We start from the raw sequence: 26,263 nt of genomic DNA, 5'->3' as shown, positions 1-26,263 counted from the left end.
GGGTCGGACGCCGACCTACCTGTGGCTTGGCTGAGCCACGTCTGGGTGCGGAAATCCTTGGTTCGACGGCAGCGCTATTCAGGCCTACCGTAGTGGGTCACTGGCTGGGCCGGACCTGTTTCTGCTGGCTCCCAAAGAGTAAGTCAACATTTTAAATTTTTATAGTCATCAATTCGCAATACTTTCAGTGTATTAAATTGAAATGTCTCCTTTTCTCTCGAAATACCCAAGTATTGCCCTTATTGATTGGTTGGGCCAGTCGGGACACAAAATAAATGCAAAAATAACACATTACACACGCTGTAGATCGTATGGTGCCCGGATGTGCTGTATTCTCGTAAAATCTCGCAGCTTTTTAAGTTTTAGGTCAACTTGTACACGCTGGACACAAAGGTTTCGCCATAGCGTGCCCGGAATGGCCTTATACGCTTGCATTTCTTCTTGCTGTAATAAACTGGAATAGACGAGCCTATACTTGTTGCTGACGAATAACACATTTTTAAAACAGCAAAATTCAGGGCTTTTTTTTTTTATTAATCATTCCATTCAAACGTTTTCACAAGATGTTTCAGCTATAAGCTTTGTACACGCATTAGCTGCAGTAAAATAAAGCCGTTAAATTTTTAGAGCAAATCTATAAAAAAGGTGTTAAAAACAGGTGTTTAAAATAGCTATTCACATTTTATAGTAATTAAATTGATTACAATATGGCAATAAAGGTATGGATATTTACAGACTAAAAAGGTTAAGAATTTGAAAAGCAAATGTTTTGTATATTATTATCAAACTTTTAAACATGCTTTGATAACTATAAACTAGCTATCGTTGGCAATTATTTATCGTTCATATAAAGTTGATTACAAAAGACCTAAAAAAAACATCAATTCAATGGGCTGTTTGAAGAGGTGACGTCACTGAATATTTAATTTACAGTTTTAGAATTCTTTAACGTATTCATATTGTATTATAAAAAATATCAATTCTTTACTTGGACACAAACCTCACGTCAAAATGTTGGTGGTCTGTAAAAATAATCAGCAAATATTTCTTGAAATTCCGACATAGAATACCATTAGATTTCGGTGCTTAACAATGAATTCTGAGCAAAACAAATCACACAGACCTACTTGAAGTATATATTGAGAATTCAAACCTTAGGCCTATATACAGAGAGTAGTTAATGCTTATGCTGAGCATCACTCAGGAAAACAATATCTTTTCGTTTATATCACATCAATGTCTTGTCACATCTTATCAATTTCGTTTTAATTGCTATTTTAAGTTATTCACTTTTACAGGACATGTCGAACGGGAAGTGCACCGCGTTTTCCTATGGAATTATTACTTATCAATCTTTTTGTGCCTTAGATGTGCAAAAGTACCCCAAAGTAAAAGCCTTCAGAGGTTGTAGACCCATTTACATAGAAAAATGGTTTTGCATTAAAGTTTTCATTAAAATAATACATACAAATTGAAAATTCATAAGGAGTGGGAATATGTTTAAATGTAACGTATTTTTTTAACGCAGCCATTGACAATGCACCTTTGTGTCCCTATAACTTTATTTTCAATTTTCATTTTGGCATTTTTAAGGGTACTTTGGTGACTTTTTGGTTATTACAATAATGCGAGTTTCCGTATTATTACGAGCAAAAGTGTAGTGTTACAGCTATTCCAGCAGCATCAAAGCTGGCCAGAATTTTTGATAATTGCTGATGTAAATTTGCTTTTCTTTGGCGATTCGTTGTTGTTTCAGTACATGACAGTAAGTCAGTTTTTTTCGCAAATATGTTCGGTTATCAAAATTTGAGTTCACAATTTGAACAGAAAACCCATTAACTCAACAGTGTCTTCCTGAAAAGACATCACAGCAACAGCGCCCTCATTAGTCAAGAAAAGCATGGCAAATTGTTATGTTTAACAAAGTACACATTTCAATCAACTTAAACCAAATATAGGTGTCATATAGTTTTCATACATATAAAAGAAGTAGAAAGTTCCATGTTCCCAAGTAAAATCCATGCCACGGGCCTTTACTAACATCACGAGGAGAGAAAGTTTTACATGGGATCATTTTGAAATCACGGTTGCTCGTTTTTATTATCAGGTCTAGGTACTCATAACATAATAAGTAGCAGGCCTAACGTGAGCTCAAGTAGGCCAAAGTTGACATCAATATCAAACAGGCCTTGATTATCGACTTTTAGACTCATTGTTACGTTTGGGATTTCTCCGTAGTCGTGTACCCAATCTCGCTAACTGTTAGTAATACGGGCACCCGGGCTCCGTGCCAGACTCGGTCAGACTATCAGCGAAGTCCAGCACCTTGTTATCAATGCGCACGTCCCTGATGCAGCCAATGAAATCACGGTTCAGGATACGCTCCTCTTCCTGATTGGCTGGAATACTGCCCACTAAAAGGGGCGTGTTCACGTCCAAGAACCTGTGCCAATTAAGATAAAAGGTTGTTTTACATTGTGTATTTCTCCTCGTTAAAAGATATAATTCTGACGTAGAATTCTTTGCATAGCTGCGGTACTCGTTTCCTCTTTCGCTTCACTACTTAAAGGGAAGATACAACATTTGCAAACATCAAAAAACGAAATGATCAAATTATCACGAAATACCTTACTGGATTGTTAGGGAATGACAGTCTAAAGCATCCTGTAATATCGTGGCTACTGGTGTGTTGACATTTTCAATGAAAGTTGTATGTTAACATAACAAACATGTTAGTATTGATGGATAGTGTTTAGCAATTAAACATCGATGTTCAGGAATTGGACACGTAGTGTTTAGCTTTTATACATGTTTACAAAGTGAGAACAAGATAGTGTTAAATTGCTGCAGATAAACACAGTTTTAAGAGTGGCGCGTGTTCTGTGGCTAGGCTCTTTAAGGACGAATACTATTTTTTTTTAAATGGCAAAAACAAAACTACCCTGGACGACTTCATTTCAATATCACAATTACAAAGCAGATATAAGCACATGCTTAGCCAAAGTCTTTCGGATTCTGAAAAAAAAATGGGATTTCGCAATGTAGGAACAAGGTAATTAAATAAAGACGTGAGAGTGAATTGCGACTTCCTTTAGAGTTTATCAAAGTCTTCAAGATAGGATCCAGTGCTGGCAAAGGCCCCCACTAGAAATGTCACTGAAAAGATCAGTTACAAGATTATATAACCCCTAATTGTACGTAGAAAAAAATCAACATTCACATTTCTGATAAGCGCATTGAGTAATTTGTCATATTTCACTCATGGAATTGTTAGTATACTCTGCTTAAAATATTAACAATTAGGTCGAAATATTGACACTAAAAAGTAGCAAGAAAAAGTTAATTTTCCACCGATCTTTAATCAACGCAAAAAAGGTGATGTATTCGAGATTTTTATTTTATTTTTAAGGCATAGCCTAATTGGATCGTTTGCATTCATCCTAAAAGTAACCTACCGAATTATTATCAAAATGCTTACTTGGATTAAAGATTTATGGCACTAAACACCCCGTGAAATGATTCCGTCTGGCTTGCTGTCATTTAGAAGAAGTCAAGAAATGTAGGTGATTTCATTCAATTGACTGATTGTTTTGGAAATAAAGAGTGCTCTCGACGAAATTGTGTTTGGGGATCAAAAGGTTGTGCATGGTTTTTCAAAGTTTTCTCGAAAAGTGTAATGAGCTGAAATCCAACAGGTTAGGTTTTGAAAATTCGTCTTTGGATTTGGTGATGTTATTATTGGAACCAAACAAAATGCATGAAAAGCAAATGATCTGATACATACATGTCTTGAAATGAAATGGTAGAATTCAAAACAGTTAGAGGGCTGTTTTGATCCAGGATCTTTCTCAAAGGCAAAAGGACATGAGGACAATAACTAACAAGTAAGAGACACACAAGCATGCATGGGCGGGAAGAAAAACACAACAGGAGGAAGGAATGGTTGATTTTGTTCGTGTTTTTTTTTGCATTTTACCATGTTGAAACGTCCAGAGCTTGAGTAGCGTAGGCCACGCAGGGGAAATTGCTAAGGATCTCTCCTTCTTCATTGCGATCACAGCTGTCCAGCATTACTTCCACCATCTAATTAAGGCAGAAAGATATGTCATTCAGTAAATCGCATGAAATTTCATTTGAGTAGAAAAAATATATATAAAATTGGTGTGTATGGCCAGATATGAGTTTTTATATCTGAATATTAAAGTTGGCATGTCCGCGGCGTAACACCCTACCGTGTATTTTTGTGGCATCATTTTATACAAATAATAAATATTAGGCCAACGAGTGTAATGACAAGAATATTTTCATGTGTTGACAGATGTAATGTTCCATTCCACGAGTCAAACATTCTATCTGAATGGAATGGAACATTCCATCCATGTTCCATTCCACGAAGCAAAGCCGAGAGGAATGCAACATTGCCATTTTTAGCGCGATATGGGACAGAGGGACCCCCCCCCTTTTGTGTTGGTCATTGTGTTACCAGAATCTCAGGAATTCTTTTTGAGATATGTAGGGGGGGGGGGGGGGATGTGTTAGGTAACAAATAGTCTAGCGTGTGTATAGGGATTAGGGGGGGGGGCTCTGTCCCATATCGTGCTGGGTATAAATATTGCGTCTGTCACTGCAATGTTTTATATTTATAAAAAAGAACATAACGAACATAGATGATTAATATTTTAGTATTTTCATTAAATAATTATTACTCCGAGCAAGTTTAAAAAACATTTCTTTGAAACCTCTCCTGTTAATGTGAATGTATATTCCATACTATTCTTATTCCACTTTATAGAATGCATTTTAATTATTTTTTAGTTTAACAATACTAATGTTTTATTTATGTTGGATACCACGAGGACATTAGCATAATATTTGACGTCACAAAAAATGAACATTTTATCATCATATTTTGGAAACCTATCTGAATATAGACGACACACTATGAACACTATACAAAGCTAATTTCTAACTGTATGAGTGCATCCTTAAAGACATAAAATTGATTAGAGAAAGAATCGAAATATCACGGTCATACCAACTTTTAAAAATAGAATGGAAAATGTAGTGATAGAACAATATGATTTAAACTTGAAACTTCAAACACAAGTTGACAAAAAAATATGTGACGTGTGATGCTGTTCGATTCATTTTATACTATGAAGGGAATGCGAAAATACATACATCCTTTATTTCGGATTATTATACAGGGTGAGGAACAACAACAAAGGAAACCCACATGGTGCTCCATATTTTTTAAAGAATTTCTGTATGTAGCGCTTTCCAGATCTAGTATATGAAAGCCCAATTAATATAGCTTTCTTTTAGTGAAAAAAAAATAATTCAAATCGCTCATGTACTTTTTAAGTTATGGAGTTTTGAAGACAAAACCCTTTTTTTTTAACCTTGTCCACGGATCACATTTAAGGTACGTGATATTTCAGTAAAAATGAAACCATGTCGTACCTTGAAAATGATATCAAAATATTCCCTTAAGTCTCCGAGGTAGCCAAGTAGAAGGCAGGGCAAAACTATAAACTCTGGATATAATAAATCATGTTATTTTAACATAGGAAGCAGCAAGTTTTTAAATGTAACAATGTTATAACTGCCAGTTATCGTAGTTATTAGTGCTTTGATATGTTTTTGGATATGTGAATAGTTTTCGTTTTGCTGAAATATCATTAACCTTTAAAAAACGGTGTTTGTGTTCAAAATGCCATAACTGGAAAATTACATGCGCGATTTGAATTATTCTTTCACTAAAAGAAAGCTTATTAATTTGGCTTTCATATCCTAGATCTGGAAAAGCTACATGCCGAACTTCTTTAAAAAAAAAAAAAAAAAAAAAAAAAAAAAAACATAGAGGCGCCATTTGGGTTGAGACAACTTGCGACAAGTTTGGCATATATTATGCCGTTCTTCCTAACAAACCAGAACAAAAGTAGGTGTTAGAGTTAATCTTGTCACTGTTAAGTATTAAGACAGCTGTTGCTGATAATAACTTAAAAAAAACCCCTGTTTTTCAGCATTGTCTTTGTACATCTTTTGGCAGGCACTGCTTGTTTTTCGTTATGCCCGGAGCTTAAAACCGGGGAGAGTTCAAGGCAAAACCGTATGGCGGCAAATCGGAAATACTGAATTTCTCGTTATGGCTGGATTCCAGGACGACAACATCCTGTGTGGAAGCCATCACTTAATAGCGAGACTTCCCCTAGATCTGAAGCGTTGTCACGCTCAACAACAAGAGGGGTTTTCCTAACCTCAGAAAAAGCCGCCCTACAGTTTCTTAACATCGCCAAAACTATGACCATGACCAAGACCACGAATTAATACACCGGTTCTCGTCTGAAAATAGCTGTTCACCCTTTTTTTTAATGCTGTTGAGCAGGAAGGAGAATAAAAAAGTTACGTGAAGTTGGAAAAAAAAACACTGCAGCTCACCCAGAATGTGGTAAACACGGAAATGACAAGGTCAGTTGAAAATCATGGTCATTGAATGGTATCTGTGTTCACTAATCGTGAGGGTTGCATCATGCGAGAAGTAGGCTAAAGCAGGCAAAGCTTATCAATCAAGGCGGAAGTATGTCACTTTTTGTGTGAAGATGTAATTTAAAACGAAAGTTGTAGTTTTCAGCTAAATCAATGAACGCCAAGTCATGCAACAACGGATGAGCAATAGGTTTTCGCTCCGACCGCCCCTGCAGTTGCAGTACCGTGGTCCAATTGTCACGGTGTCAGACTAGATGGTGGGGGAAAGACGGTGTTTGTGTTCTTGGGCACGATACTGTACTACAAGTATATATCGACATCTAAGTAAATACTAGACAGGCCCGATTAGTATCTTCGTCCAGCCTTCCAGGGACATGTCATCCTCTTCTTGCACATCACAATTATTGAAAGTGCAAAATTTAACAAACAAAAAAAAGTGCGCATGTACAAAAAACTTGGAGACTAGTTGCTTGAAAAGATGGAACGTCCAGCTGGCCTGCCCATGTACAGCTGTGCCTTGCGATCGTTCATGTAGCTCCATAGATTGGTGTTGAATGACTTGGCAGAAGTAGATGTAGTGATGATGTTAGATGGTAGGAGATTACATTGACGGATGGTCCGGGGGTAGAAGCTGTTTTTGAAGATCTCTGTTCTGGCTGGGAAGTTGATGAATTGTTTGATGAGTTTTTGTGGTCGGCTTCTGGTTACTGGTCTGTTGGTATTGTGAGTTGGATTGACTGGAACAGATTGCCTTTCTCCATCCAGAATAATGCATGGTATAGCTATGAGTGTGATGGCCAGACTGCTCTGCTGCAGAAAACTGGTTCCATGCCCCAAATGAACCGGGTTATACTTATTGAAGCGCTTTGAGATTTTGGTACAAAGCACTATTTCAGAAAACCTAAATTTGAGCCCATACCTTGTCGCGGTAAACCAGCTCCACCAGGTGCCATTTCAGGTCGCTGACTCCCCCTGGGGTGCCCGCCATGACACGCATGGTCATCTTGCCCACTGCAAACGAGAAGGCTATCTGGGTGTCTATGATCTCGATGGCCAGCAAATCGTTGACCTGACTGTAGCGGGACACGTACAGGAGCAGTCCATTTCTTATCTCTGTCGAGAAACTTCAAAAAAAAAAACCGTTTTACATAACGAATTGCAAATTAAAGGTATAGGTAGGAACACTGGTACTAATACACGGAAGCAGACCTACCGATCTAATGAGAAAAACATTGCTCAAAGTGAAGCTTGGATGGTACCAAATAACCTGAGAAATTTCCAGCTATACGAGACCAAGAAAATGTTTGCAAATGTTTTCTGTTTTTCAGAAATGTAAACCAGCTAGCCACTGAACTAACATACAACATTTGCAAACATCAAAAAACAAAACTACCAAATTATTATGAAATACAAGCCAGCTAGACTGGTTCCCTGACCTATATATACCATTCCCCGACATCTATAATTGCTCCGTTTCATCTAAAGTGGGGTCAGGAAACCAGACTGCATCTACGAAAACAAAAGTTCAAACGTAATAAGAATATTTACTTTAAAATACTAACCCCCACATCCATTAATTTTTAAGCAAAAACAAATGTTGTATATTTCCTTTAAGTAGCCAAAACATTTTTGAGCAATTCGGTTGCTTCAAACGAAAAAAAACCACAAAAAGCAAATATTACGAACTTGAAAACCTGTAAGCAAACGTAGGCCTATTTGTCAAGTCTTTCTCATATTTAATAAAAATTTGGATGAAAATTGACATCATGGTGACGAGATATTTTGCAGTGACTAGTGCAAAGTTGAAATTAGTATATACTATTAAATCTAGATGTTATTTGGCTAAAACATAAACAATAGGGCCTATGGTGTATAAAACAGTATCTTGCAGCATGCTGACGTAACTTGTAGCATTAACCAGTAGAATTAGTTTTCCGTCGAAACTGTGCACATCCAAATTGGCTAACACGCATATGAAATTAAAATAAGGTTGGTTAGGTATTTCCTAAACATTTGAACCCTGCGAGGCGCCATCGTTTTATTTTAGTTGTAATCCACCACAATACTGAACTTTTCATTATGATGATAAGTGCTACGGTCTAACACATCCCTTCAGTGGGCGTTTTGGTGAACGTAATCCCTTCTCACAGTGTCTAAATAGATGGATAGAGGCCTTCTTGCTTAAGAAAACAATTTTAAGCCAAAAAAGTGTATACATGCCCAGATTACTCTTATCTGGTCAGTACCCGTGCGAAAAAAATTTGAGTTTTATCTCCCTGGATTTTGCCTGGGCATCCCCCAGCACAACAGCCTGAGGCTAATGTATATTGCTAAAAAGGATGAGGACCACCTGTTTCCAGGCTTCAAGAGACAGGATGATTGATGGCTTGTAATAACAGCAGTTATACCTACACTACAATTACAATAATATACGTGACAATACAGATCCTATGGGAGTTGGCCCGGGTCTGATCTATGTCTCAGAAATTCTGGGTCAAAAAATCAATCAGGGTTAAAAGGCCACTCATGATGATTTTTAGCTATGTCTCAACAGGGAACTTGTGGAGTACGAATTTTTTGACGAAATGAATGAGTGAGTAATTGAAACATTATCTAAAAATGTACTATAACAATGTCAGTTCTGTTGCACACCACAGAGTAAAATAGTAATTTGTGTTGACTTTAAGGAAAACAAAGTTTAAACATGCCGTTTAACGCCTCGCGAACAGTGTGAAGATACAGTGTGGGAACACTTTAATATTATCTTGCTTAACTTATAATTAACGCTGCCTAAGTTCCATGTCCAAAACAGTAAACAGCGGCGTTCACATTTGTAAGGTATTGTAAAGTGACTACGAAGGTGTACAGTGTACTGAAATGGCAAAACAAGGCTAGCCGTAATGATCAGGCTGACTATCTCCAGATTCTGTCTCTTGATAAATGACAACCAGAAATGCCGGATATACAAGTAATAGAACTCATCTGCAAAAACTGGCTACGGGATTCGTATATCCTGTGGTGGAAAATGACTGTTTGAACAGCATAGGTTAGCCTTGGGGTAATCATGGTGCAGAAATTAGGTGCAATTATCTATGCTAAACAAATCAAGATTAGAATACTGCCAGTTCGTATTTTAAAAGGGAGTTTTGTTGCCCTTGCACTTGAGGGTTTGTAGCAATGAGGGGTTCAGGTCTGGACCGGTCTTTGAACTTGTATTTCTGAGGAATTTTGGGACGAATTTGAACCCGAAGTCACTCTATTTTGCAATAGTGGAGGGATTTTTCTTTTTCAAACTTGCGATGGGTTTCAGGACTAGGTATAGGGGTGATCATTTTTGAAAGGGAAAAATCACCCAAAATAGTCATTCGTTAACCCCTAAAAATGAACAGCTAATTAAAGAGGGCGAATCAAGCTTTAATGTGATGTATGTCTTGAACACCTCAGAGAGTTGTTAGTATTATTCTTATCATGTGTCTATGGTAGTTTCTGCACCCTAATGTTGCTTGGTATATGCCTAACAAGTTTTCACGAATTTAAGTCTTTACAACAATGAATAAGTTTCATTTTATTAATACATGTACCCGTCTCCTGACGACAGGCGGAGAATACTGCCCGCAACGTTGAATTTCCCTTGGTTCTTTTCAGAAACTCACAAACTCACAAAGAGATTTGCCACATGGTGCTACCGTAAACCTTCATCTTATTAATGTCTGTGTCCAATTAACTTACTTCAGCGATATCCTCATCATGGAACGTTGGTGCAAGGTCGGGAAGGTCATGTAAGAGCCGGCGGGGAAGTACCGTGACGTCATCTCGCACTGCTGCCCATCGTAGCCAGGCATGCAGTCACACGTGAAGCCGCCCTCGGCCAGGTCCAAGCACTGGCCGCCATGTTTGCAGGCGCCCTCAAAACAGCGCCCTCCGGTGAAGTCAATCTGGCAATTGTCGCCTGAAATCTCAAACGAAATCACATAACGTACAACCCAAGAGGTGATTTGACTTTAGATTTACTTAACTGACTGAGTCAACCTATAACAAATATGAGTCACAAGTTGCCAGAACAACTTTTGAAGATTGGCCTTTTAAAGGTCATTGTAATGGACAACACATATACATTCAAAAACAAAACTGCTAAAAATATGACATATCCTATCCTTTCAAGCATCCTTTGAAATTGTTCCGCCTAATATGCTGTCAATTTCGAGAAAAGAGGAATTACTCTCACTTCCTCGCTATGGTAAGGACCAAACCATCGGAGAAAAAAAACACGGCTTTTTTCAAATACATGTACTGCTCCCAACTGACCAATTTTTGTTTAATAGTTTGCAATCGGTTATACAAATCCGTGAATGAGAATTTTTATCCGAGTGACAAACTTGGATAATACTTCCAACGTTTTGAAGGAGAGGGCTTTCAACCTAATTGCTTTGCCTTCGAGAAAAAGAAGATGCATTTTCACAGTTTATTTGTGAAAAGCACGATATTTACTTAGCTAAATTGCCACAGTTTAGTTTTTTAATAACCTTCTTCACTTTAATTGTATTGCTGTTCCTTAAATTGGCAAATTTACGTTTGTTTGTTTGGGGTTTTTTTGCAAATGGTGTCTATTAGCCAATGGAAATCAAGAGGAACAGTCGCCTTTTTTGCCGACATAATGTATATATTAAGAGTCTGGCACGGAACCTGGCTGCCCGTATCTCTTTAAGCTAGCGAAAGTGGACACACGACTATACGGTAAACACAATGAACATCTTAAAATGATGTAAAAAAGTGATATATGAAAATGAAGAATTATTCGCTTCTCACCGAATGTGAAAAACTAATAATTACAAACATGTTTTAATAGGGCCTACTCATGTTGTGCATGGCAGGGTCCTGTCATAATTGTTAATGGCATATAAGATCGTTTGCTTTTCATGCACTTTGTTTTTTTCCAATAATAACCGCTCAAATCCAAAGAAGACTGTTCAAAACCTAATCTGTTGAAGTTTACGCTCAATGGATATTACACTATTCGGGAAAACGGTGAAAACCAAGCACACATTTTTGATCACGAAACACGAATTCGTCAATAGCACTTCTTAATTACCAAAAATCAGTCAATTGACTAATTGTTGGAAATCACCTACATTTCTTGATATCTTCTGAAAGGGAAGAAACAACATTTGCAAATATCAAAAAACCGTCCAATTATCACGAAATACCTTACTGGATTGTTAGGGAATGACAGTCTGAAGCATTCTGTTCAATTGTGGCTCCTGGTGTGCTGACATTTTCAAGAAAAATTGTATTTTTCCAACGCTGGTCGGCCGACCAGCGGTGGAGAAAACTGGCTATTTTCAAAAACTACTCCATATTTCTTATATTTAGTTATTCCACACTTTCTTTGCAATTGATTACACACCTGTGAACGGGTACAAGCCAGCTAAATTGATACTCTGGCCATACAATTCCCCAAAGTCTATAAATTACTCTGTTTCATCTTAAGTGGGGTCAGGGAACCAAACTACAAGAATATAATTGATTTTCTTGGTTTTTCCAGCATCTACAAGCCAAAAACGTGAAGCAAGTCAGTTTAACAATATTTGCTAAAACATATAAATCCTCCAAATGCACTTATTTCTGAGAAATTGCAGCAAAAGCCAATGTTGTGCATTCCCTTTAATGAAAACAAACTAGACGGAAACATTTCACGGGGTGTTTAGTACCAATACGATCTGTAATCCGAGTATGATTTTTGCTAATAATTCGGAACGTTACTTTTTGGACAAATGCAAATGATCCCTTTTTGCCTTTAGGCCTAATCGTGAAGTGAAAAGGAGCCTACCGGCAAAATGGCGCGGACAGATACAAGTATATCCGCCGTCCGTTCCTTCGCATGTGCCGCCGTTGCTGCACGGCTGGGACTCGCAGAAATCCACGACCGAGGAGCAGTTGTTGAAGCTGTAGATGTCCGGACACTCACACGTCTGCTCTACGGCTGGATGCACACCACGGAAGGTGATCAGATCACCCCGAGAATGAGCAAATGCTGACGAAATTTGACTCAGAATCTAGAACCAAAGCAGATTTGTTTTTGCTCAAAACTTCTAATTTATTTAAACTTTAAATAACAATGACAGGATACATCGTGTATATTTAATCGGCAAATCAAAAGGCTTCATTTCTTTCTATTATATAGCTCTGGCTATCAAATCATCTCTATCCATCACAACATTTAAGAAAACATAAAATCTCACCTGTACAAACAAGCTTACTCTCCCAATACACAATAAACTTTACTTTCTCCTCAAACGCCATGAGCGCCTTTAAGGCGGATACCGGCGCTTTACAAAATGTTCTTCATAATTATTCGTCGACGTTATTGGCGAGCACATTTTGTGGGCCGCCATCTTTTCATGCAAATGCTTCCGTAAAATCCGTACAAAATGGCTTTCAATCGTACATAACGGTAAAAAAAACCTGTTGAGTAGGCTAGGCTTACAGTAAATTTGTATGCCTCTGTGTGGATAACCATTCCACTGACAAACATCCATCTCTCCTGCTGTACAGTTTAGTAGGCATGGTAATCCTCAAGGTATTTAAATCAGCAGGGAAAAGATAATAAGGTAAGTTCAATCGGTATCAAATGTGGGCTTGTTTGAGGTAATGCCGCCACTGTCTAGTCATGAAGAGAAAGTGATATCTGAGGTCAATGTATTCCTGTTGTAGGTGGTCAATGGGGAAAAACTTTTTTCCTGAAGGCTTGTATGAGTGGAATTGCAGATTTATTGAAAGTATTTTGGTATATCCTATTCCATTCAGTTGAATGTAGTTTCCTAGAGGACCTTCGGTCATATTGATAATAGGATCTTTTCAAACATGCAAAGGAATTCACAATCTTTATCGTCGCGGATAACTGTAATATTTTCTTGTTAGTTGTTTACACATCATAATCGGACCGCTAGTCTCTGTTTTATTTCAAGTGCAGCTGTTTTACCTTTTTAGGAACACATCTTTGTAGGTCGTTGCAGGATTCCAAGATACACACATCATCCTCGGCAGGTAGGATGGGCAGGCCACTCATCGCCTCGATCCGCTTCCTCTCGAAGTAGATGGTGCTCAAGATGTACTCCCGGGATAAGAACTTGTTGTCTAGATCGCGAGCCGAGAATGAGACGTTGAGTAACGGGTAGCCATCACGCGCTACCTGCGGCAAAGCAACCACAAATTGTGATGCAGAGATTGCATACGAAAGCCAAAGTACCGAAATGCGCGCGAATTGGGTTATTTAGAAGATACAAATAACATGTAAATACAAGATGTGTAGCCGACATAATGATGCCAAAATCAGATGGTTTCCCATGCATCAGGAAAAAAGGGCCGTCATTAAAAATCCTTCTCCATATGGGACACAGCGACAGAGAATGCCTCAGTGCAATGTGTCCCATTCTCCTAATTAAAGTAGTCACTTGCAACTGTCCATGCCATAAAATCAATCGTTACATATAATCAATCGTTACAATCGCTGAAATGTACATGTTAAACTTAATAAAGGTTTCTTAAAGTCATCTTAATAAATAAAAATTGCTCAAATTCTAGCCAAAATACCAACAGCCCATAACACCTTTGGGGAACTTCTCCCACAAATATCGATAACATTTTACTCGAATAAGCAAACAATTGAGGTAATTTCTTTCAGAATTCGGATAGAATGACAGTGCCAAATATGTTGTTCGTCATCTGTTTTTTTAAGTTAAAGTTTGTGTAGTAACCTAAGAGTGTTGAGTTATGTTGTGATCAATCCCAGTGGTACAGGAAGGCAAAGCAATTGACGTGATATACCTCTTGCAGGTTGAATATGACCAGCTGATTCGCGTGCGAGTTGAGACTCTGGGCCAAGGCGTCACGAAGCGCGTGCAGGCGGGATGACCGCAGGAAATTGTCGCCTGTCACATTCAGGATATTGACACTGACACCGTTGGCCATCATCTCGATTGACACTGGGGTAAGCTCAAGTAGACAACTTGCTTGTGCACCATGGACGCCATCTGTGTGAGCAGGAAAACATGGTCATGGTTTTTAAGCTCGGTCTGTCGGTCTGTCGGTCTGTCTGTCTGTCCCGAAAATTGACCCAAGGTCATGATGGTGTTCCATATGTGCCGTCGGCGTCGCATGTTTCGGCGTCGCATGTTTCGGCTTCGCATTTTTCAGCTCTGGCAGGGATCATTTTGATCGATTTCATGCAAGACTTTCATGCAAGACTATTTGCAACACGGCCAGAGATTATTGTGCACTCGCACCTGCGCTGTACTACAACATCTTCCTCGAACAAGGTGGACGCCATTTTGTGTAGTGGTTGGACGGGTGGGCGGGGTTCGATTTTTAAGCTCTGGCAGGAGTTTCTTCATGTCACTTGGTGGTCGGTCAGTCGGTCGGATGCTCTCTCTGACTGTCCCGAAAATTGACCAAAAGTATGGTGTCCATATGTGCCATTGGCGTCGCACTTTTCGCCAGAGCCTATTGTGCACTCGCATTTGCTATGGTGTGCAGCGCTTTTTGATGGCCCAAAGGGATAGGGCCAGGCTAGTGTGCTCTTTGTACGTATCTCGCTGACAGAATGATTGACTGTCAGTGACTAAAAATTGTAACTTGGACTGGATGTAGGCTGGGGAAGAGAGCTGGGCAGTGCTATCGTGTAGGCACTTTTCCTTTTTTTCAGTCCCCCTTTTTTCACCGTGAGGTCGAATTCTACTCCCGGTCGCTACGCCACCGATCGGCCAATATACACTCACCTGTGACATAAAAAGTGATATCTGTCACGACTTTGGTGCGGACCTTCTTGGCTTGCCTCTTGGATAGACTTATGATCCCAGTCACTTCGTCCACCTTGACCAGGTTATTCCAGCGAGATCGGCCGGGCACTATACCGTATCTGAGCGTGCCTGCCCGGTCCACGTCCTGGGCAGGCACACGGGTCAGCTCGGCTCCCGACAGGGACTCGGGCAGGGCATTGTAGATCACCTTCGAGAAATTGATCAGTATCAAATGTGTACTCTTAAAAATCCCGATGAGATTCGACCCTTGAATTCAGGTCAGATTTGACCTGAAATTCTTCCGGGTTAAAATTAATGACAATTTGTTCTTGTAACATGACACTTTTCTGGGTCAGAATGACAATTGACTGTGTCAAAATGACACTCTTCTGTGTCAAAATGACACTCTTCTGTGTCAAAATTACAAGAACTAAGGGCAAGGCGTGATACGAGAGATCATTTTGCGTTATGTGACGTTTTGTTTGAAGCAACAAAATTGCTCGAAATCTTAAGTATAGGGTGCATAACAACTAACTTGTTCAAGTCCAGGGGATACTGGACTTTCAGCCCAGGGGATACTTAACATTTTGAGCAATGCACGTAGTGCCTGCGTGCAGGTACACTATATAATAAAACCATCTTCAATGAATGTTTCCTTCCGAAGTAAACCATTCCATGCGTAATAATTTCGAAAGGGTATTTGGTACCATCCGTATCTGCACTTTGAGCAAGGTTTTCTCATAATTCGGTAGGTCCATTTTCCGGTTAATTTCAAATGTTCCCAAGTACCTTTAACTGGAAGTTCAGGTTTGTGCATTTGGGGTCAAGGATGCGCGCACGCAACATGCCGAACGATTAAAACCGTACCAATTACCGATTTGTAATCAACTTTATGTGTCATATGCCATCACTTTTATTTCATGAGTACAGATCAACCATTCATATTACCTGAAAGTCGTTCAATATGGGCGGGTTGTCATTGGTATCAATCACGCGTATCACTACCCTGGTATACCCGAACAGATTACCCGAGAAGGCGTTGACGACAAGCCTGAATATCTTCTGTCGCTCGTAGTCTATCCTGCGTATGTTCCGTATGACTCCCGTGTCTTCCTCGATCATAAAGGATCGGGATCCTCCCCAAGCAATCCCGTACTTGACGATGGCGTTGTCCCCTATGTCTTTATCCGTGGCATTTAGTGGCAACCAGCAGCGGGCGTTCTCGTAGATGCTGAACGTCATGACATGGTGGGGGAAGGTGGGCGGATTGTCGTTGAGGTCATTGACATGCACGTCGAGTTGCGTCTGCGCAGACTGCTTCCTGGTGTTGGCGACGACCACTAAGGTGAAGCAAGCAAACTCCTCCCGATCCAAGGGTGTGATGGTGAACACCTCCCCTGTTCCAGGATGGATCCTGAACATATCGATGCCATACATAGGCACGGACTCCCTCAGCGTAAACACAACCTCCGAGTCGCCCTGCGCTAGCTCCACCGAGTTGTTCACTTTCCCGATAGTGTTCTCGTCAATGTAAGCCTCGTATCTGTCCTGCGTGAACCGCAACGGCACATCGTCCACGTTCAGCACCCGGATCGTGATCTTGGTCTTGGTCTTCAGTTTGCTGTTGCCCTGGACACCGGCATAGCCGAGCATGGTGTACTCATTTTGCAACTCGAAGTCGAGCGCCCTCAGCGTTCGTATGTCGCCGGTCTGCGCATCGACACTGAATGGTGGTGTGGTTTTCTCACTTTTCCTCTTTTTTATCTGATATGTGATGTCTTGGTTGCTGCCCTCTGTCACAACAAATAGAAAAGGGAATGTCAAATTATGACGTGAAGCAAAATGTGTTCTTATCATGCCTCGCGGAAGAGCACGACGATTGACCTTGAATTTACCTTTTTTAATACATTAAGGTACAGGTGGATATACTCTGATCTCTTTTCAGAAAGTAAATGCGAAGGTAGCGCAATGCATTGTGGGTAGCTTTTTGCAGTGATCAAATGATCTTATTGATCTTTGTCTTCATCTTGTAATTGATCGGCTTCAGACTGGACCTCTAAGAGTGAGATACTGGCCATGGGGCAATTAGAAATGGTAATGGTAATCTAAAAAAAAATTGCTGGTTCTTTGACCCTTTTGCGTAGTTGATTTTAACCAGACTCGCACATATTTTGAGGATAATAGTGTGCCAGTGGTAATTACACAAGCAAACGCCCGTACACTCGTATCTTCTGGTGCGATGACCTAGGGTCACCGGTAACTGGTTAAAGGTGTAGTGTCCGAGTTCTTCAACACATTAATATTTTTCTCTCAACGATTATTGATTTTGCAGGAAAATAACTCCTTTTCTTTTATTCTGGGTTTTTTTGTCACCCTCTGAAATAAAGGCTGTTAAGGGGGTTACTTTTTGCACACAAACAGTTCAGCCCTGCAAGCACACTGGTTTCCAGTCATTGGTACAGGTAATAACATACCAGCACCAATATAAAGCGTACTTAATACCTACAGCTTGCCCAAGTATAGACATAATTATATAAACAACCTTTAAGTCCGTTTAGTATGGCATTGACCTATGACATTGCTTTATATTTACAAGATGGGCAAACCTCAGGCTTTGACGTCAAGCAATGTTTGGTTGTCCACTTACATATCCATAACAATTACCTTGCAAGCTGGAGTTAAGTCGGGAGACATGCGAGGAATGTGGACTAAGTCCGTCCAACTCTCCTAAATGGGGTTAGTTCTGACGGACCGATGAAATACAAGGAACAGACATGAACTCGAGAGTGGAAGACCCTTGAGACTTCTTAATGGGCCTTATCACCTTCAACTATGGTAAACAACAAGGCTGTCATATTTTACTGCAAGTTTGCCTACGTATAAGAAAAAGCGAATGCAATTCATCCCAAGCCTTTAAAATTTGTGAGAAATTGGAAGTTTCCTAGGTAATACTTCATTACTAGCTTATGCAACACAGGCCGAAAATAGTCCCCTCAGTCAAAAAAAATATACATGGGCTAACATAATATACGCTAGTGAATGCCTAACAATGTTATCATTACCTCACAAAACAGTTAATGTAAACACTTGCAGTAGGAGCAAGTACATGAAAAAGACGCCCATGAAAGAAAGAGAAATACAGGTTTGGAGGCAAGGTATTGGGCAAAGTATTGGGGGGAAACTTCGTTTGGTAAGTCATACAGTACTTGCCTTCCAGCCTCGTTATGGCTTCGTAAACGCGATAGAGAGAAAAAAGTTCAATGTTGTGTCGACAATATTTGTTCCAGATTACGTCCCAACTACACTTCATGCATGTGTTATTTTGTATATGTGTGTACGGGGGCCGCCCGATAGTCCGAAGGTCCGATATTCCGAAGGTTTTTTAGTCCGAAGGTTAATTAGTCCGAAGGCTCATTAGTCCGAAGGTTTTTTAGTCCGAAGGTTCATTATAGTCTGAAGGTTCATTAGTCCGAAGGTTCATTTATCTGTAGGTTCCGTAGTCCGAATTTAGAAGTAAGGTTATTTAGTCCGAAGGTTCAATAGTCCGAAACGAAAATAAGGTTCAATGGTCCGAAGGTTCATTATTCCGAATTGACAATATGGTCCGATAGTCCGAAAGACTATGGGTCCTGTAGTCCGAATCGACAATAAGGTCCGATAGTCCGAATTGACAATATGGTCCGATAGTCCGAATCAACAGTAAGGTCCGATAGTCAGAAGGAGACTGACGAACCGTATTGTCCATTCGGACTATCGACCCTTATTGTCAATTCAGACTATCAAACCCTACCGTATATTCGGACTATCGAAATTCGAACCTTATCATCTATTCGGACTATCGAACCTTATTGTCGATTCGGACTATCGCGTGCACCCTATTGTCTATTCGGATTATCGAGCCTTCGGATTGATTAACCTTATTGCATTTTCGGAGTAATGGGCCCTTCAGACTATCGAACCTTCGGACTATCGAACCTTCTTACTATTGAACCTTCGGACTATTAAAGAACCTTCGGACAATTAAAGAACCTTCGGACTATCGCACCCTATCGTCCATTCGGATTATGGAGCCTTCGGATTGATTAACCTTATTGTATTTTCAGACTGTTGGGCCCTTCGGACTATCGAACCTTCGGACTATTGAACCTTCGGACTAACGATCCTAAGGACTAATTACCCTTCGGACTATTAAAGAACCTTCGGACTATTAAAGAACCTTCGGACTATCGAACCTTCGGACTATCGAACCTTCGGACTATCGGGCTGTAACCGTACTGTGTACCTACAGGCAAAACATGTTGCTTGTTATGACCTTGGTGGCTGCGCGTTCAAAGTCACACATTTAGTGGGCACGCGTAATTGGGTCACGTAAAGTCCCTCCAGAACGGAACCCTTATTATTATGGTTTCACTTTTGGTAGACAGACAACATGTATTTCCAGCCTTGTTGCCATAGTCGCATAGGTCTCGACGGACTCAAACCCACAACTGAAACAATTTGATAGGGAAGTTCTGTAAAACACTCCCGCGTTTCCTTAAGTAATATTTCCTTAAGTAATACGGAAATTCGCTAACGAGGCACACGGTACGGGTGCGTACACTGAACATAGTGAATGTCTCCATTTGTAAACTAGAAGCTCGAACCAACAAAAAACATGCCAATAATGAATTACATGTACCATTTTCTGGTAAAGCACTGCTAGTACCCTTGCCGCGAAGGGGAGTCAGGTTGGCGTAGCGGTATACTTTCCCCGCCTTCCACCGCTGTGACCCGGGTTCGGCCAATATGTGGATTGGGTTTTCAGTCCATGCCTGATTCCGTGGGTTTTCCCCCAGAATATTCTTCTGGGCTTTTCCTTCCATCTCTAAAAACTGTAATTTCTTCTCATTGTTTCGTCTCTACACGGTGCCTAGGGCACTTCTGAGGAATCCTTGGTTTCATTACAAGAAAGAAATAAAATAAACTTGACCCCGTAGTCAAGATATTTACAAGTTCTCTTCCGTTATGCACCCATAACTGAACTACGTTCCATTAAACCTCTCGTGTCATGAAAGAAACGTGAACATTTCCCCCATCCCCCCCCCTAAAAAAAAAACAGGAAAAAGAAATTGTCCGGAAGTAAGTATACATCGAATGCAGGTCAAAGATCGTTTGGTTTTAATTTATGCGTCACAATATGATACCCTTGTCTAAAAGTTACCTTTTAGTTTACTGTTTCCAAAAGCCAATGGTATTATAGTATTCCTAACTGTTTTAAAATGTGAAACGAAATGCCCCAGGACAAAAAAGTTGTCAGGCACAACAGTATTTCACTTATGAATAATTCCGTTCATAAAAGGAAAGCTTCACAACAAAAAAAGAAAAGATTTTTCTTTTCCTAACATGGGAAACGGTACGAAAGACAAAGCCCATTTGTATATAAAAGGAATTTGAAGCATGAAGAACATGTTGTGCACATGAAAATAAACTCAGCTGGGGCAAGGACCAGGAATCGCTGGGAACATTAAAACATGAAATTGAGAATGTTTCCATGAGAGCACGTTCCAACAACAGCTCAAGGGTGTTACACCCTGTCAGTGGCCCCGACAGCTGTGCGGTCGCAACCCGCCTTGTTATGCTGATAACTCTTGATTCATTGCCAAAGAACACAGGTATGGAACCTTGTATAATACCATGCCCAGTTTCTGTCTAAGTGGCGATAATAAAGGGACACTACTGCCTGACTAACACGGCTGCCCAACACTTTTAATAATTGGAAAGAGCATTTTAAAGCTGAATATAAACGACCACACAACCATGCTTTAAAAACTGGCCATTTTGTGTTTAACCATAAAAGGGCCGGGTTATTTTGACATCTCACTGCCGGGGGGGGGGGGGACAGATTACCCCCCCCCCCAAAAAAAATCTCGGCCATCGAGTGACAAAAAATTATGAAACTCGGTACATGCATAGAATGACTTATCATGAACATACCCTAGAAATTTCATGGCTACAGGTCAAAGGGTTTTGGAATGATGGCTAATTAATTATTGATATGCACGAACGGTAATTCTGCTTTGTGTACATTACGTATATGAGGAAATTAAGTTTTCACGGCGCGTAGCGTCGGAATTTTTTCGCTGCGCGGCAACCCGGTCTGAAATTTATGTTTTTGGTATCAAAAGATGCGCATTTCAAAAGAAAACGAATTTCGGGGGTCAAAATTTTGACTCTCAAAAATTGCTGTTTGGGTGGTAGACGTGATTCCAGTCGCACATGTTCCACCAGTGCACATATTCAATCCACATAATGTCGGTTTTACGGACTTTTTTCGAACACCACTGTTACTTTCATCAGGCTGGCGGTGGCGCTACATGCCTGTTCATGGGAAATCAATTCCCATAGTAACAATAAGAACACGAAGTAAAGTTGTCAAACAATGTGTGACTGGAATCAAGATTAATGACATATCAACGAAACATCAAAGAAAATTACGACAGAGAAATACCCAAAATTCGGGCAGCTTTTGGTGCTGAAATAACTGTTTCTGCCCGAAATGTCATCACACTTTTGCTCATGAATGTGGACATTCTAATTAGCATAAAAAAGACACCAAAACACTTTTGAAATGGCAAAACAAAAAAGTGAATATTGTATAAGGTTCGATGGTACACCACGGGTGCATTTCCAAGTTTTGCATTAAAAATAGTTACATTGCGTTTCATTTTCCTATTTTTTTCATAAGCATGCTAATAAGTATAGTTTTCACTCGTTCATATCTGCATCTGTAAAATACTGTGCAAACTCCTTGACGGATATCCGCACAGGGCACAGACGCGGTGCTATTAAGAACCCCTATGTGAGTGTGAGGAGATTTATGTTGTTGATTTTAGATTTGAAGACAGTCAGACTTGGTAAGTCTCTTATACCGGTAGAGGGTACCGGCCACAGTTCTTGGCAAGAAAAATTGTAGCAATCCTTGATTGAGGACGAGATAATGACAAGCCTAAATTGTGATGTCTAGTGAATCCTCTTTCGGCTGGTATTGACGGAGAACCTGTACTGTGACCATAAGGAATTTGTGTAATAGCTTCGGAACAATTGTTATGATATCTTAGACATAATGTGTACAGATTAAAACAAAAACAAAAACTGGAACGACTGACGCGAGTCTAACCTTGCAAAAATACAGTGGCATTTTCGACTCTTCAGAAGTATACCGTCCACAATTCCGGCACAATTACCGCCTAATGAGAAGTCATAAAATGCAAGATATGAGCTGTCCGATTTCATATAAGCAGCTCGTTTCCTTCCAGCCTCGGGCCCCGCGGGTACCGTCCAGTAGGTCCCCAGCACCGCAGCATGAAAATACGCGGGCAGAAAATTGGATAACTAGTCCGACAAATCTCTCTCAATGTACACTCCCTTGGCGATGCTTGGCAGTCTAAAACAGTTGGGGGGGAAATGCAGCTCCGGTAAACGGAAAAGAATCACTCGGGACCCATCAACCTTGGATACTCCTCTCCATCCGAGCCGAAATCATTTACATGACTTATTTCCTATTTTATCCCAGCTTAAATTGAATTAAATGAGCTGACAGGGTGAGCTTTCCAGATCCCGTGGGGAATACTAGTGACCGCAACCCATCATTGCTTCATACCCCAGGGGACTAGGGGCACCAGCGTGGACACGCGAGGACTCGGAACTCCGTTTTGATAAAAAGAGGGTAGAAATTGCCGTTGTAAAGTATTACTCATGGTGCTTATTTCAAATATATCATGGGGAAAAAAGCGGAAACCTAAAAAGAAAGAAAAAAAATACACAGACATGGACATTCATTTGATATTTTCCCGTTTACGAATGGGTCAGCATTTGCTTGCAGAGATCACAGGCAACTTCGATTTTTATTCCTCCATGGATGCAGTCATTTCAGTGCTTCACACCCTATGCCCTTACAGCCATAATACATGCATGCATGCCAGGGTGTCTTTGACTCAGGTCTCTGAGGACATGTTTACTTTGCCAGTGTTTACGCCGAAAGTGTGCAAAGTGCACCAATCATGGCATTAATGGCTTTACAGTTGTTATTGCTCAAGGTAATATTTCCAAAGTCGATTTAGCAATTGGAATAAACAAACACCGGGATTCATTTGCTTTTCAGGGTCAGATGTCATGACCTCGATCTGTGCCGTGACATACGAATTGCCGCCAAAGGTCATGGCCAATTAACCTGGTATGTATGTGTATTTGGTATGGTTGAATGAATATTTAGTCTAAAAATCTCGACTCCAAAAGTTCTAAGAACTCACGCAACAAGTTAACAACAAACAAATCGACACCTAGGAGCGCTTTAATGTAGGCTTCAATGCGACATTTGGATTTGAGTTCTAGTTGCTGAAAAACAAGCGGCGTGGGCCGGGGAGGAAGTCGTCAGGCCCGCAAGAACAGGTCAAAGGTCACCTCGCCCTGCCTCTTTAGCGCCAGAATAAGACCCAAGACTACAGGCAAAAACATTTGACATTAATCAGTCAACTGCGTTAGGTTTCCTGCAAACACCTTATCGAGTTTTACGACAGGTGAGGGCTGCCGATTCCCTTGATGTGGTTTTTGTGGAAGCCAGTCGCCGGAATAAGCGACTCCAACTTGAAACAGCCTAAACAGGTGACCAAATTCCCCCCGTGAGACCAGGTACTTCATCGATAGCTTACCCAGCCCATGGAGCTATAAACACATAGCTCCATGCCCAGCCTATCACTCCCGTAGGACGCTCCGATTAGGGCCACTTATCCGCGGTCCTCACATTTTGTATATTCATAAAGCTCAGTGCTTACGCTGTATTCTCATGAAATATGATCTTTCAACAGTTGCTGACATCAGCATGTCATCCAGAGAAATATGTATTGTGCCTCTCATGCCTGGTGCAGGTCACATGACCTTCTTAACCCTTGGGGAATATTCCAGACTAGTGCAGTTCAAGGGGAAGGTAAAACGCGTTTAGGTTGTGCAGACTTTATACAGTTTAGTTTTCATTGTTTGGCTTTTTAGTTAATCTGTTCTTAAACGCAGTGCAACTTCTTCTTTTTATAAGATTACATATTTTTTACAACTTTGTATGCATTTCAGAGAGTCTTTTCTTGCCAGGATAAACAAATGTTTATTAAAAATTCAAAACCATTTTTCAAGTGAGAAATTATTTCAATAGCAAGTATAGGCCTACCAGCATAAAGCGATCATGATGTTTTGCGAATGTAAAAATACACCTGAATATATTTTTGCTAAATATATAAGACTATAGTTTGTCATAAAGGCAGCCAAAACTGCTACAAACTTCCATATAGTCAAGGTAGGCCTATGTGACATTTGAATCCAAGAAAGTGTGAGAAAACAATCAACATTACCATTTCCTGTCTGCGATGCCGATAGGGTGAGCACAAGCGACCCAACCGGGGCATCTTCCGTCACCTCTCCCTCATAAATATCCCGGCTGAAGACCAATGCCTCCTGCACGTCGTTGCTGGCCGCATGGTTGATGAGAGTACCGCCACCATCTCCTTCCCACCGCGTCTCATCGGGCCGCTTGGGCCGCCGGCCACGGGTCCTGCCCCGTCCCCGGCCTCCTCGCGCCGCGCCAGCGGCGGTCAGTTCACAGCTTACGTAGAGTACAAACAAGAGCAGAACCGGCAAGGTACGGGCGGGCATCGCCGTCTGAATGGGCCTGCTTCCTAATACCGGAGTCGGTCCTTTATAGTTTGTTATCCAACTTCTCCCCTACTCAGCCAATCCTGTGCATTAATTCCGAGGTGTCATCATCTGTAACTACCATTTGTATAGACGTGCAGCATAATCCCACACATACACGTCCCACATTGGCGGAAGTACTCGTAGTTAAGTTATGAACAGGTGTCAATTATACATACATATATTTTTGTAGATGTTTTACTTGTTGATCGGAATACCTTCGTCTAGAGAAGGTTAGACGCTGCCATGAGCAAAAAAAGGTTGGTGTAGCTTGATTGGCACGAGGGCACCAAGGTCCCGAGTTAAGTGCTTACATTACGAGCGCCGGAGTTTAGAGTTGCGTCTGAACATGTGACGTCTGATGCCTCGTAAACTACTCAGCATGGGATATGCCTGTCAAGAACCTTTTTGTTGCAGTGTTGTGGTGCATGCTGATGGAGTGATGAAGATTGTGTCATGGTAAAAGAAGGCCGGACTCCTATCCCTGGCTTCGCATCTGCAGCTCGTACCTTGTTGCCTGCTCTCCTGCCTCTGGAGCCTCGGTACAGCAAGGGAAGGCGTGGCAATTAAGCTTGGGCAAGGCACTCAACTATAACCGTCTTCCGTTTGTTATTTCCTACCAACGCCAAATTCGGCAGCGGTGCCCCGAGGCAGTGGCAACACAGCGAAGAACCGCAATCCCCTAACTGACTACTCGGCCCAAATATTCCCAATAGCTGGCTGCACGCGTGATGCACCGTTCAAGCTGGGAGAGTCAAGGCAAAAACAATCTGCTGACGGGGTGGTAAAAAACTCAACGTATGCACATGCAGCTAGTACTGTCCAGAGACGAAAGTCCCTCAACGTCAGGGGAGCCTACGCGAATGGTAAAAACATCTTGTGATTCCATTGGGGCGTCTGGATATTTACTCGCAGTTAACTGGTTGCTTCCTTTTTTGTCTGTCAGGGACGAGGTCAGATGTAGAAACGGAATCAACATGGGCAGTGCTATATATCGTCTTGCCATTGCCGTCGCATTGTAAGCGTAGACTCACTTCGAGTTGGGTGTAGTCACTCTGCACATAACCCTGACATCTGAAGGATTTCCTGTCAGTTTGTATACATTTTAATCGCGCCTATTCCCTTTTAAACTTTACAGATAATGTTGGGAAACAACCACATGGAATCGAAACTGTAAAGTCTGTTATTAAAAAGAAATACACAACAGTGGCGAGTAAATGGTTGGTGTGTGCACTTGAGACCTGATTTTCTAGAGGGCGCTA

General features: G+C 40.8%; 1 protein-coding gene across 1 annotated transcript; it reads right to left on the bottom strand.

Annotated features, from left to right (window-relative positions):
* Positions 1 to 504: 504 nt before the first annotated feature.
* Positions 505 to 26,236, bottom strand: LOC119720748 (protocadherin-like wing polarity protein stan). Its single transcript, XM_038190580.1, has 10 exons — positions 24,662 to 26,236; positions 16,233 to 17,077; positions 15,264 to 15,492; positions 14,314 to 14,519; positions 13,469 to 13,678; positions 12,317 to 12,542; positions 10,219 to 10,438; positions 7,409 to 7,613; positions 3,977 to 4,083; positions 505 to 2,443 (listed from the first exon to the last, which is right to left on the bottom strand). Exons 1-10 carry the CDS (start codon positions 24,960 to 24,962, stop codon positions 2,263 to 2,265), a joined length of 2,730 nt encoding a protein of 909 aa, XP_038046508.1. The 5' UTR covers positions 24,963 to 26,236; the 3' UTR covers positions 505 to 2,262.
* Between the last annotated feature and the right edge of the window lie 27 nt (positions 26,237 to 26,263).

The sequence above is a fragment of the Patiria miniata genome, unplaced genomic scaffold (genome assembly GCF_015706575.1).
Source record: "Patiria miniata isolate m_02_andy unplaced genomic scaffold, ASM1570657v1 HiC_scaffold_9, whole genome shotgun sequence".
NCBI lineage: Eukaryota > Metazoa > Echinodermata > Asteroidea > Valvatida > Asterinidae > Patiria > Patiria miniata.
Note: the sequence above shows the minus strand (reverse complement) of the source record. Positions and strands in the feature narration are given on the sequence as shown.